Source organism: Neolamprologus multifasciatus, chromosome 5, assembly GCF_963576455.1.
Source record: "Neolamprologus multifasciatus chromosome 5, fNeoMul1.2, whole genome shotgun sequence".
NCBI classification, from domain to species: domain Eukaryota; kingdom Metazoa; phylum Chordata; class Actinopteri; order Cichliformes; family Cichlidae; genus Neolamprologus; species Neolamprologus multifasciatus.
In genome coordinates this window covers 18,980,814-18,993,181 of record NC_140443.1, presented here as the reverse complement: position 1 = coordinate 18,993,181, position 12,368 = coordinate 18,980,814, and the positions used below count along the sequence as shown (strand labels likewise).

The 12,368-nt window shown below is 39.4% G+C and overlaps 1 protein-coding gene across 1 annotated transcript in view; it reads left to right on the top strand.

Annotated features, from left to right (window-relative positions):
• Positions 1 to 12,368, top strand: part of LOC146518427 (voltage-dependent calcium channel subunit alpha-2/delta-2-like) — a 52,016-nt gene that overhangs the window by 23,112 nt on the left and 16,536 nt on the right. Inside the window, exons 10-36 of the mRNA XM_085158713.1 lie at positions 2,035 to 2,134; positions 2,225 to 2,386; positions 2,502 to 2,612; positions 2,735 to 2,813; positions 4,637 to 4,686; positions 4,866 to 4,955; positions 5,060 to 5,125; positions 5,566 to 5,640; positions 5,739 to 5,813; positions 6,000 to 6,071; positions 6,339 to 6,410; positions 7,436 to 7,497; positions 7,650 to 7,726; positions 7,810 to 7,870; positions 7,945 to 8,042; positions 8,126 to 8,216; positions 8,303 to 8,365; positions 8,465 to 8,568; positions 9,051 to 9,149; positions 9,265 to 9,356; positions 9,439 to 9,486; positions 10,150 to 10,221; positions 11,187 to 11,339; positions 11,425 to 11,477; positions 11,676 to 11,731; positions 12,004 to 12,127; positions 12,228 to 12,337. Of these exons, the coding sequence (XP_085014839.1) occupies positions 2,035 to 2,134; positions 2,225 to 2,386; positions 2,502 to 2,612; positions 2,735 to 2,813; positions 4,637 to 4,686; positions 4,866 to 4,955; positions 5,060 to 5,125; positions 5,566 to 5,640; positions 5,739 to 5,813; positions 6,000 to 6,071; positions 6,339 to 6,410; positions 7,436 to 7,497; positions 7,650 to 7,726; positions 7,810 to 7,870; positions 7,945 to 8,042; positions 8,126 to 8,216; positions 8,303 to 8,365; positions 8,465 to 8,568; positions 9,051 to 9,149; positions 9,265 to 9,356; positions 9,439 to 9,486; positions 10,150 to 10,221; positions 11,187 to 11,339; positions 11,425 to 11,477; positions 11,676 to 11,731; positions 12,004 to 12,127; positions 12,228 to 12,337 (2,315 nt within the window). The remainder of the gene's footprint in view (positions 1 to 2,034; positions 2,135 to 2,224; positions 2,387 to 2,501; positions 2,613 to 2,734; positions 2,814 to 4,636; positions 4,687 to 4,865; positions 4,956 to 5,059; positions 5,126 to 5,565; positions 5,641 to 5,738; positions 5,814 to 5,999; positions 6,072 to 6,338; positions 6,411 to 7,435; positions 7,498 to 7,649; positions 7,727 to 7,809; positions 7,871 to 7,944; positions 8,043 to 8,125; positions 8,217 to 8,302; positions 8,366 to 8,464; positions 8,569 to 9,050; positions 9,150 to 9,264; positions 9,357 to 9,438; positions 9,487 to 10,149; positions 10,222 to 11,186; positions 11,340 to 11,424; positions 11,478 to 11,675; positions 11,732 to 12,003; positions 12,128 to 12,227; positions 12,338 to 12,368) is intronic.

The following is a 12,368-nucleotide window of genomic DNA, read 5'->3' as shown; positions in this document are numbered from 1 at the left end:
GCACTCATCTTCCTGTTTTATAGGAATGTAACTAGAATACAACCAGCCAGCAGCTAGCTGAGTCGAGTCCCCTTGAGTTATGCTTATTGATAAAGTCTCATTCATACTGATGGCAACATGTTGGCACTCTGAGTAAACAGCAGTTATTTGCAAACCTTTGAAAAAGGGATGGCGGTCAGTCCAAGTCAGACTGCAACTGTTTCCAGAAAGATTACCTCCTACAGGCGTGATGAGCCCTCTAGTTCGTAGACCCAGAGTATTTTAATTTATGCAACAAAATATCAATATTTGGTGTCCCTGTATGGATATAAGGTATTGTAAAATACGCATAGACTATATAGATTTTTTCCCCTCACCCCTGGCAATTTAAAGTACCTGTTTTAACTTCCCGCACGTCCAGCCTGGTTGTTTTTCACTGTGTGAGCCTTTCTGTTGGAACATGTTCATCAGCATGATTTGCACTATGTTGGATAAAGTGTGAAATACTGCTTTAATTGTAAAATCCTTCTGCCTTAGGGCAAAACTCAATTAGGTATTTTGCTCTCTGTTTTTGGTATTTTGTTTAACAACAAACTGTTGGCTGTAGCATCATTTTGTCATCTGCAAATTTGTATATTTCATAAATGTTTTTCAAGTATTGCTTTAATAAGAAACATTTGTATTTGTATGGCAGAGCAGACACTAATGTTTTGCTTTTTTTTGCTGAGTGAATTCAAACTCACGCTCGAGAACAGCAGTCTTTTGTTGTTGTGCTGTCCCCATGGTTGCTATTGTGGTAAAAGGACATACTTCATTGGTACTTACTGCAAGGTTAATCCCATTGTTAAGCTCAATGTGGGAAATCAGCCGATCTTTCATAAGTTTGAAACCTGGTTGCTCATCACGTGTACATTAGGATAGCAAAAAATGCAAAAACAAATTTTCAGATCTATTCTTCCATGCAGTATTCATGAGCTGTAGTTTTTGAGATCACATTTCCACTAGTACTGCAGAAATTTGTGTTTTGTTGAATGCAAACTGTACAAAATTAAAACAGAAGTGGAAAGTAAAGAAGTGAAAAGTACCATTATATAACCACTGAATATATTTATCAGTGCTGATCAATCGCTGCAGCAGGAGAGATTTTACAGCACTACTGGAGACTTTAGTGGAGGCATTATGAATTATTCTGTTCTTTTTAAACTGGCCTCTTGAATTATTTTAAACCTGGCTCACAAAAAGAGTTTGAAAGTTTTCAAGAAAAAAAAATCTTCACTTTGAGGGAGACTTTTACAGTTACAGTGCAGAACTTTTCTGTTGAGTTTTTATTTTGAGCTCCTTGAGGCGACTGTTGTTGTGATTTGGCGCTATATGAATAAAATTGAATTGAATATTGCCAGACATACTTGTATCAGGCACAGCAGTGCATTGTGTCCTGTGGGCTGAACCAGTAAAGTGCCCTTCCTGTGAGTGTGAAGAAGTTTAATCCCTGAGATACCTCAGTATAAAAAAAGGTGCAATTTCAGCAGCAGGTCTCAGGTTTTCAGTCTTTGTTGACTTGTGGTATAAACATTGTTAAAATAATTATTTTTTTCATAGTAGGTAGTGAAAAAACTGATTTTTTTTGTCATTCAGTTGTTTATTTATCACTTATTGTAATTACTTTGGTATAGTATGAATGCTTTGGTTGTAAAACGTATGAAAATACACCTGAAATTCCAAAATCGATGCCCTCCTTCACATTTTCCAAAGTCATTCAGTGGGCTAAATTAAAGTGTTTGCTGACCCAATTTTGGTCCCTGAGCCTGAAGTTTGACACCCCTGAGTCAGACTATGCTCTCCACAACTGTCGATTGGCATAAAAATGGATAAAATTAGATCGTCTTTAGCACCATTTTGCGAGTTTAAACTACATCTGAGCCAAAACCTTTTGGATTAGTTTAATACTCTTGACACATAAATGCGTTATTTTGCATTCCCAAAATTATCTTCTTGCCTTTTGTTTGTCTCCACACAAGTATTTATTTAAGCATGTTTATTCTGATGTTTCTTCAGGAGTGGCAGTGTCAGTGGACTCACCCTGAAACTGATCAAAGCGTCAGTGATGGAAATGCTGGACACTTTATCCGATGATGACTACGTCAATGTGGCCAGGGTTAGCATAGGCTACACTTACTGAATCTGAACATTGGTTTTCCATCATTTCCCTTGTTGTTTTCGAACTGCGTCTGCTCCTGTGTTTCAGTTTAATGAGAAAGCTGTGGCTGTGGTCCCTTGCTTTAGCCATTTAGTCCAGGCTAATGTGCGCAACAAAAAGATTTTCAAGGATGCAGTGCAGCAGATGCAGGCTAAAGGCACCACCGACTACAAGTCTGGATTTCACTTTGCCTTCAATCAGCTATTAAATGCAAGTCATCTATACTGATTTTGTTTGACTTGGCTTTATGTGATAAAATAAAGGTTCTGCATGCAGTTTTACTGCATTGACTGGTGCGTGCATTTTGTTTTTTCCTAATTTTCAGAAAACAAATGTCCCCCGGGCTAACTGCAATAAAATAATCATGCTGTTTACTGACGGAGGAGAGGACCGAGCTCAGGATGTTTTCATGCAATACAACTGGCCCAACAAAACGGTCAGTTTCTTGTGCAAATCAGACACCTCTCCATTACCTCCTGCATTTGAGCAGGATGTTTCTGTAGTGTCTAATCACCCTATGACAGTTAATTTGACATTTCCTCTATTCACCCATGTCAGGTTCGAGTATTTACCTTTTCCGTGGGCCAGCATAACTATGATGTCACACCCTTACAATGGATTGCGTGCACCAATAAAGGTGAGTTCAGCTTCATATACTGTAGACTACAAAAGGATTCAGTCCATGGTATTAAAAACTTAAAAATTAAAAACTGTTTTGAGATGATAAGATGAGATGATGTACTCTGTGGATCACTTGATAAAAAAAAGTAATGATAAATAAAAATATTTGTAGTTTTACTACTTTTTTGTTTTTTGCGGCTTCATGCCGAGAAAAAGCACTGAAAAGTGTGCAGTGTTTGGCTAGATGAACTTACCTTGACACTCTGGGTCAACCATGGGTCAAGCATTCAAAGCAGCTGACATGCAGGTAGGTTAGAGTGGGTGGACATGAAAATCAGGGGTCATTTGTGACTGACAACAGCAAGAGTGAAAGGGAAGCTTTATAAGATGGTAGTGAGGCCTGCTGTGGCACAAACACAAATACAGGAGGCCGAGCTAGAGGTGTCAGACTTGAAGATGCTGAGATTGTCATCGTAATTGCCCGGGTGGGACAGAATTAGAAATGATGACATCAGAGGGACAACTCGGGGTAAACAATTTGGAGATGGAGTTAGAGAGACAAGGCTATGATGGTTTGGACATGTGCAGAGGAGGAATAGTGGCTATGCTGGACAAAGTTAAATATGGATCTGCCAGGCAGGAGGAAAAGTGGACGACTGATGACAGTTCATGGATGAAGTGATGAAGGACATGCAGAGGGTTGGTGTGACAGAAGAGAATGGGGATAGGGTGAGATGGAGGCAAATGATCCTCAGTGGTCATCCTTAAAGGGAACAGCTGCATGAAGAAGTTTTTACTCATTGTTATGAGTTGAATAAGAAATCCTAAACATCAATATCTGTAAGAATGGGAATAAATTAAGAATAGAACCAATAAATAACCGAGCATAATGTAAAACACACTGATCCTGTTAGAGGACTTGACTTTAAGGAGGTGCTGGTACTCACAGAGAGGTCCCTAACACAGTTTTGTTTGCGTAGACATTTTAAGGCCCAACAGTTACTCACTGACACTGAAAACCTCTTTGGCGAGAACGTGGGGGAATGTGGTGCATTTGCCAGCGCCTTGAAAAATTCATGGCCGCCGAGTGATATTTTGACCCAAGAGAAAAAGCCTTGTCAGTGTCCTCCTGGTTTGCTAGTTTTGACTGAATAATTGATGGTTTTATAAAATAGATCAGCTGAGCAACACGTGTTATATTTTGTTAGCCGTTAAACGTTGTGAGCTAAACTCTCAGCGTCTCACTGCTTTGACCTTCACACCTTCATTACAAATTCTTTAAAAATCTAGGAAATCCCTTTGCAAAGTTTGCAAAGACAATAAATATGTCAGGCTGTGTTTTCAGGAGGACAACCAGAATATTTAAAAATGCACAATACATTTTTTTTATGTGTTTGGAATTATGAAAAAGACACAAACATATGGATGTGGGATAATTTGAAACAATGAATGAGATGAGGACTGAACAGTCTCAGTCCTCATCCCATCAAGAGATCAGTCATTGGAGATTTTAGACTTCCAGCTGATTGAATGGTCTTGACTGAATTTCATGAATATAGATACCTCTGTGTTAAAGCTCAGTAGTTTTCTTCTTTAAGCTCTTTAAGCTTCCTACCTGTGGGATTTTAAAGGCTGAGTCACTGGTCTAGTATCATCCAGTCAAATCTAGAATATTTATGAGCACCACTCCAGTGTTCATGTTTTGGTTTTTTGTGTGTGTGTGTGTGTGTGTGTGTGTGTGTGTGTGTTTTTTTAAAGAACCGCTCACACATCTCCAATCTCTCTCTCTCTCTTTCTGTCTCTCTCTCTGGTTGTCTTTTTTTCTTCGTCGCTTGCCAGGTTACTATTTCGAGATCCGTTCCATCTGCGCTATAAGGATTAACACCCAGGTGGGTTTGTCTAGTGCCTCTAATACAGATGATCCCTGTTTGCTCATTCTCTTTGTGGCACTCGCTCGTCCTATAGAAACATCTATGCTCATTTGTTTGCTCAGCCTTTTCTCCCAGAGGCCTGATGTTGTCGGTTGTTCTCAAGCTGCGTCCTGTCACGTATCTCTGTGTTTTGTCAGGAGTACCTTGACGTGCTGGGACGCCCCATGGTTCTGGCAGGCAGCGAAGCCAAGCAGGTTCAGTGGACCAATGTGTATCAGGATGCTCTGGTGAGACGGCATGAGCTCATCAAATATACCTAATCCATTAAATACACAATAAGCTAATATAATTTCTAATAAATGTTTTGGGACTTTATCTTTGCGCTCTGCAGGGTCTTGGCATGGTAGTAACTGGCACTTTGCCTGTTTTTAATCTCACCATGGACGGAAACTCACAGGTAACAAAACAGGATAATTATATTTGAGCTTAGGTGGATGAGATGGTTTTGCGAGTTACTTATTTTCTCCTTTTGTCTTAGTGAACAAATACAGACTTTAACTCTAGTGTGTAATATCACTTATTATTTACAATTACTAATGTTTGTATGGCAAAAACAAATATTAGTGTGATCAGGATGCTTCTATACTTACTAATATATTACATGTGATTGAAGCAGTCTGTATAGAAAGGACACGTTTACATGTGCTCGACCATTTCATGGCCGGGTGATGTGACTTTCTGCTGCTTACGTTTTCTAATTGGCTGCTGCTTCTTTTCATCAGGAAAAGCAAATAAGCACATCATTTAAAGTGTGACAACTAGATTGAATAGAAACAATTTATAAACAATTTATTTAAATGACTAAATGTATGGCTGCTGTTTTGTTTGTTTCACAAGAATCAGCTGATTTTAGGTGTCATGGGAGTCGACGTGCATCTTGATGAGATAAAGCGACTCACACCGCGGTACAATGTATGTGCATAAGTCACATTTTTCTTATTTATAAGCTGAGATGGACGAAGAAGACCAGCTCTTCACTGCTATCCCTTCTTTTTCTGTGGTTGTCACAGCTCGGGGCCAACGGATACATATTTGCCATCGATCCAAACGGATACCTGCTCCTTCATCCTAATCTCCAGCCAAAGGTGATTCAAATCTATTTAATTCGGTAAAATGCTTTATTTATTCTGTGGGGAGCTGCTTTAAGAAGAAGAAAGTTGGAGGGTGGGGGAGTTTTAGGTTTGGGTTTTAAGCATCAGTGATGATGATAACTAATAATTAATAATATAAGGCTATGTGTTAATATTGCGTTCTCCCTCAACTCCTCCCAGCTTGTGAATCTGCCAGAACCTGTGACGCTGGACTTCCTGGACGCAGAATTGGAGGACAGCAACAAAGAAGAGGTGAGGAACAAGTAGAGCTGTTTTGTTGATGCATGCTCAATCATCCAGGTAAGTAAATCCCCAAAAGTAATTCTGTTCATCTGGATGTAGCGTTTCTGTTGTTGTATTCTTTGTTGTTCAAACTTAGTAATTGTGTGAACAACATGTTTCCTCCTGAAGAGAATCTGCCCAGCAGGATAAATTGTCTGTGTAGGTCATTGAAAGTCGATGAGAACACATCTGTGGCCGATTTAAAGAAAAACTTTGCTCTGTGTTTCCATCGTGTAGATCCGCCGACAGATGATTGATGGAAGACCAGGTGAAATGCAGATCAAAACTCTGGTACTGTCGATTGACGAGGCAAGTCCCTTCTCTTTCTGAATGTCTGCACGCATTTCCTCTTTAGTTTGGACTGCAGCAGTTATGAGGAGTTTAACACATGTGGTCAGCTGTCATCTCCAGTGTGTCATGATGACTCATACTCATAAATTTACAGTGCTGTGTGGTGGGTCCATGAACAAACTGCTTACACGGTTTTTTAAATCACTTTATTTGAAAAAATAGACCTAGAACTGTAACCAACAACAGTGTTTTTATTTAGAGCAAAAATCCGGCTTAAATGTGTCCGACTCTTTTTTTATCCTTGCAAGCAATCAAAACTGTTTTTGGTCTATAAGTTCCTATTATGATGTTGATTATTTACGGCTGATTATCCAGTAGGAGGTTTTTGTACCGACCTGGGCTCTTGCTTCTCTTAAATGCCTGCTGATGTATCAGTGCTGTTTCCTTTATGTTTATCTGTATGTGCATTTGATTTATTTATTTATTAGTTATGCTGGCTCTATCTGACAGTTGGGTATATTTCTGTGTTGTATGGGGAATGGGGATGTTTTATCTCTTTTTTTTGCCTTTTTGTTCTTTATGTAAACACTGTATGTTAAAGATAAGCTGCTTAGCCTATACGATCACATCATATTACCATTCCTGCATGCTGAAATAAGCGGCTGAAGTCTTGCAAGTATTGATATTTAATTCACAGGTTTTTAAAATAATAAAGTTATAGTTAAGTTAATAGTTTTAGGTTATATAAGGTCCAACTCTTATTTAATAAAAAATTTGGTATATTTGAGCAAATTTCATACTCTATCTGCAGAAACTGCTGACAGTCTGGTGATTTAAGTTAATCAAATTCTTAAAGGAGCTTGTTATGTGGACTTGGACTGTGTGTAGAAACATAAACGTGAACAATGTACAACCCAGGCTGGGCTGCAGTAGTCTGACAAATAACAAACACAGTTTTTGAAAGGTAAAAAATGCTTAAACTTTGATGACTGTACTTTATTAGCTTTGCCTCTTATGTTTATTGAAATTCTTTACCTCTACAGCGCTACATCGATGAGGTCTACAGGGGTTACACCTGGACTCCTATCAATGGAACAGACTACAGGTGAGCGGATACAGAGTCATGAATCATAAATAAAAACCAACCAGCTGTGGCCCAGTGAGGCCTGCAGGCACAGATTGATTCACTCTAAGACCCACCATCTTTTTGTATCCCCCATTCATACTGGAATCCTGTCGGGATGCTGCCACCTGCAGTCTCGGTCTGGTATTACCACCCTACAATGAGTACTTCATCAAGGCAGATCTGAGCGATGTGATGCTGCAGCTCCAGTGTGAGTACATGGAGGCAGGGTGTTCGGGTTTACATCCAAGGAAACCAGAAGCATTTCACACTCTCTCTTCTTTCGTGTTACAGATATGCAGTCTTTGCTGCCCAGCTCCTTTGAATCATCAGGGCACGTGTTTCTAGCTCCAAGGTGACTATCTTAATCTGTCATGATTTCATTCTTCAGTAAAAGGAAGGTGCTTATTTATGCTGCCGTGTCCGCAGGGAATACTGCAAGCGTCTGCAGCTTTCTGACAACAACACCCAGTTCTTGCAGAACTTTCTGTCTCTCATGCTTGACCTCTCCCCTGAATCTGATGAGTGTGAGTGCGTTAACAGAATGAAAATATCTCACTGCTGTAGACACACCGATAAGATATTCACCACATTTTTAAAAATTTTGCAGGTGACCATGGCCTGATCCACAACCTGATTTTTGATTCTAGGATCATTGGGCAGCTTGCTTCTCGTGTATGGAAGAACAAGGACCTCAATTCGTAAGTTTGGTTTTATTGTTGTTGTTGTTTTTTGTGTAAACTACTATAGTGCAAAACTAGAGCTGAAGAAGTAACAAATGTTACAGGTATGGCTTCCTAGCTGTGTTTGCATCCACAGACGGAGGAATAACACGAGTTTTTCCCAACATGTGAGTGATAAAAGTAATTACTTATTCAAGCAGACAAATAAAGTCGTACGGCTTTCCACTTGAAAACTTTTGATGACTTGTGTTCACGTGTTTTTGTAGAGCTGCCGAGTTGTGGGATGAGGACCCTGAACCCTTCAATTCAAATTTCTACAGACGGAGCCTCGACAACAAAGGCTACATGTTCAGATCTACACTCAGATCCTGTGAGTAACTAAGCAGCAAGACTTCACTGACTCAAAGGAGACGCTGATGTAAACGTTACTAAAACAATAGTTTGTCTGGTGAGTCGGGGTAATCATGAGATTGGCATCAGCTGATATTTCAAGCTTATATTTTTTTATGTTTCATACTATTTTAAATAATTAAAATAGTGAGCATTACACATGCTGGTAAGCACATTTGTTACATTTGAGCAGAGACAGGCTCCCTCAGTTCCCTGACTTTATGCAAAGTTAATATAAGTTGCTTCTCTGCTTCAACTTTGATGTTTATTTCGAGGCCGCCTGCCACTGAATTATTTTTTTAAAAACATTTTTAAGGAAATCACTCAAATGGAAACTCTCTCAGGTGTCATTACTTTACCTTTACCAATACTTTAATCGTGTTTCATAGAACGTTTATGCAACATCTTAATCCCAAGATCTTGGCCAATTTTCTTATTTTCATATCTGTGTATTTCCACCAGCTTTGGATGACCCCATTGGAGCAGAAAATGGGACCAGTGAAATTGTGGTTAGTTCAGCTGTGGAGGTTAATTTAGCAGGAAAACTGCTCAGACCTGCAGGTAAGATTTTTATCTGGTCTGTTATACATATGAAATTGGGGTTTTTGGTTTGTTGTGATTCCTGTTCTCGTCCCGTTCTCCTTTTTACTCTGATCCTGTGGATGTCGTCCTGCAGTGGTTGGTGGGAAGCTGGACTTGGAAGCTTGGGTGGATAAGTTCAAAATCCTGGCCAGCAACATGTCAGACAGCCGGCAGGGCTCACACAAGGTACAGATTCTGAGTCTAAATCACCTGTTAAAACCAAATTCACCTAAACAAAAATCTCACATGGTCTCATTTTGTTAAGCAGTGTGGACCTCTGAGAAGTTGCGAGATGGATTGCGAGATGGACACAAATGTAAGCACTTTTCTTTATTCCACTCTCTCACTGCGCCGCAGCAGGACAGTGCCATCAGTTTAATGACCAATCTAAGGTCCCTCAGTGGTGATTAACTTGATGAAACTGTGATTAATAGACTGGCCTTTTATTTCACGTCATTCAGTTTGTAGCCCAGAAGAAAACTGTTGTTGCTGCTTGTTTCTCTTTCAGGCAACTCACAGAAAAAAGGAATTCTTATAAATGTGTCCAGCGTGATTAACATAATCCACACTGCTGCATGTAAATGGTTATGAGGGTGATTAAAGCTCATAAGAGCTCACTCATGAGTTGTTGCCATAAATGTAACCTTTGTTTTTTAAAGCTACAATGTTTTTACTTCTTCTCTTTTTTCTCTATAAACTGTTGGGAATCAGCCTGTAACTTCAACTGCTGTCAGCTGAATGCTTGACAGTTCATGTCACAGCCCCCAAGCCTTAAGGAGACCTTCACACATAATTTAAAATGCAAATTACTGCAATGACAAATGCTTCTACCATATTATTTAATACATTTCAATATTTTCCAGAATATAATAACACATATTACATCTTTTATTGATTTTTAACTGTCTGTTTTCGCTCTAGTAAGACCAAACTTTGTCTTTCTTCCTGTGTTCTGCTGCACCCACACTGTCTTCTGCAGGAGCTCGGCTGCTATCTCATTGATGATGGTGGGTTCCTGGTTATGTCCAATCAGGCAGATCACTTCCAAAAGGTATGTCTATGTGCTGTAATGTGTCTACCCTTTATGATGCATGTCATCCATAGCAGGGGTATCAAACATAAGACATAAGACTAGGCACACCAAAGACTCCGATGCAGCCCAGTGGAAAATGAGGATTTAGGTAGAAAATGTAAATTTGGGATTTTCGGAAGTTTTAGAGTAAGTTTTAAAGACCTCATACTGCAAGTGATGATAAAAAGTCTGGGCAATGAGCTACTGGGACTTTTCCTGTAACAAACCAACCATTGCCAGGATTTTAAATTATGAAGGACATCTATGTAAAACTAATTCCTGTGAAACAGGAAGCTCAGTGGTTTCCAGGGACTTCTTTCCACTTTAGTGAGGAGCAGCAGTGCGTTTGTCACAGACACAGCATACACACCTGATCAAACTGCAGTCCTCTTGCTCTATAGATGTGATTTAAAAAGTCTCTGCTTGATTTGTGCAATAATCATCTATTTCTTTCAGTATATAAAAGAAACCTATAGTATGGTCGCAGGAAAATAACAATTTATATTTTAAATCACCTTCAGTATTTCTTGGAGCAGACGTTTTCTACTTGCATCACCAGTTTATCTCTTTCCCTGCACCTACTCATTGGATCTTTTTATGCCTTGTATCACCAAATAAAGTAATCATCGTGTATAGTTTAGTATCATGTACGGAGAGGCCTAGCTGTAGTCTTTGTTGCTCTGGATATTTTATCCTGTAGCGGTTTCAGACTCAGACATATATGGATGAATTTGAGGGGTTCATCAATCAAAAAAAAAAGAGGAACTGATAGGCAACAGCTCAACTTTGGCACTATGAAATATAAAGTGATTTGGGATTTTTTTTAAATCTGTGAATCATGCAAAGCTTCTATAATTTTGAGCTCAGTGTTGAGCCATTATTCTCATGTTTTTATTGCTCCCTGTAACTGTCTTATTGTCCTTCTTTTTTTAAAAAAATCTCAGATTGGTGTTTTCTTTGGCGATGTGGATGCTCCCCTGATGTATGCCCTCTACAACAATTCGATCTTCACTCGGCGGCAGTCTTTCCAGTACCAGTCTGCATGTGAGCCGGTCAGCAGCAGCCACACTGGCGCAGCACCAAGAGGTGTTTTTGTGGTAAGAGACAAGAGCCGTCAAACTCTGAATGATTAGACAGTCTGAGACGTTTGCCTTCATTTCTTAATTTTCTCTGTCTCTCCAGCCGTCCATTGCTGATGTCTTGAGCTTGGCGTGGTGGACATCAACAATGGCATGGTGAGACTTTATTTGCAGCAAATCAGATGAAATCTACTTCACTTTATGTCTTTTTAAAACACTCTTTGCTGTGTACATGAAAGTGATTTTATATTTTTTGTGTTCGACAGCTCCTGCACGGTTATTTTGAGCTGTTTTAATTTAGCTCTGAGTTTACTGTTATTGAACGATGTTTTCTTTCTTTAACGTCTTTTTCAGGTCTGTGTTTCAGCAGCTTCTTTATGGACTGGCCTATAACAGCTGGCTCTATCAAGGTGACATGCATGTGAACTGATGTATTCCTTATTGTTTTATGTGGTACACAGTAAGAAAGGAAACACACATTGGATGAATAGTAAACTTTCAGGAATTTCACTGTATTCTTACTTTGTTATTTTCCCCTCATCATTAAGTAAGTGTTCGACTGCAACTAAGCATGCTTTGGATCAGTTTACACAAAAAACAATTTTGCTTACATGTGTTTAATTAATTTTAAATAATGTCATTATGTTATGAGCTGATCTTGAACATGCTTTTGTTTCTTTAGCTGATGTCCTCATCGAAGGCTTTGAGACTAAAGAAAGCAGCTGTGTGACCATCCAAAGCCAGTTCTACTTCACAAACACCACAAACTCCTACAATATGCTGCAGGACTGTGGAAACTGCTCCAGGTGAGTTTTCTACAGAATCAGCAAAATCAGTTTGCAGTGTTTATCCTGTGCTGTCCATATGGACAGCACAGGGCTAAATACTTGTCACTGTCTCCTACAGACTGTTCCATGCAAAGAGGATCGAAAACACAAACCTGCTTTTTGTGGTCGCCGAGAAACTGCTCTGCCAGTCGTGTGAGATTGAGACACTGACCCAGGTCAGAACAGAGTGTATCCTTTCTGCTGTCGAACACTTCTGACA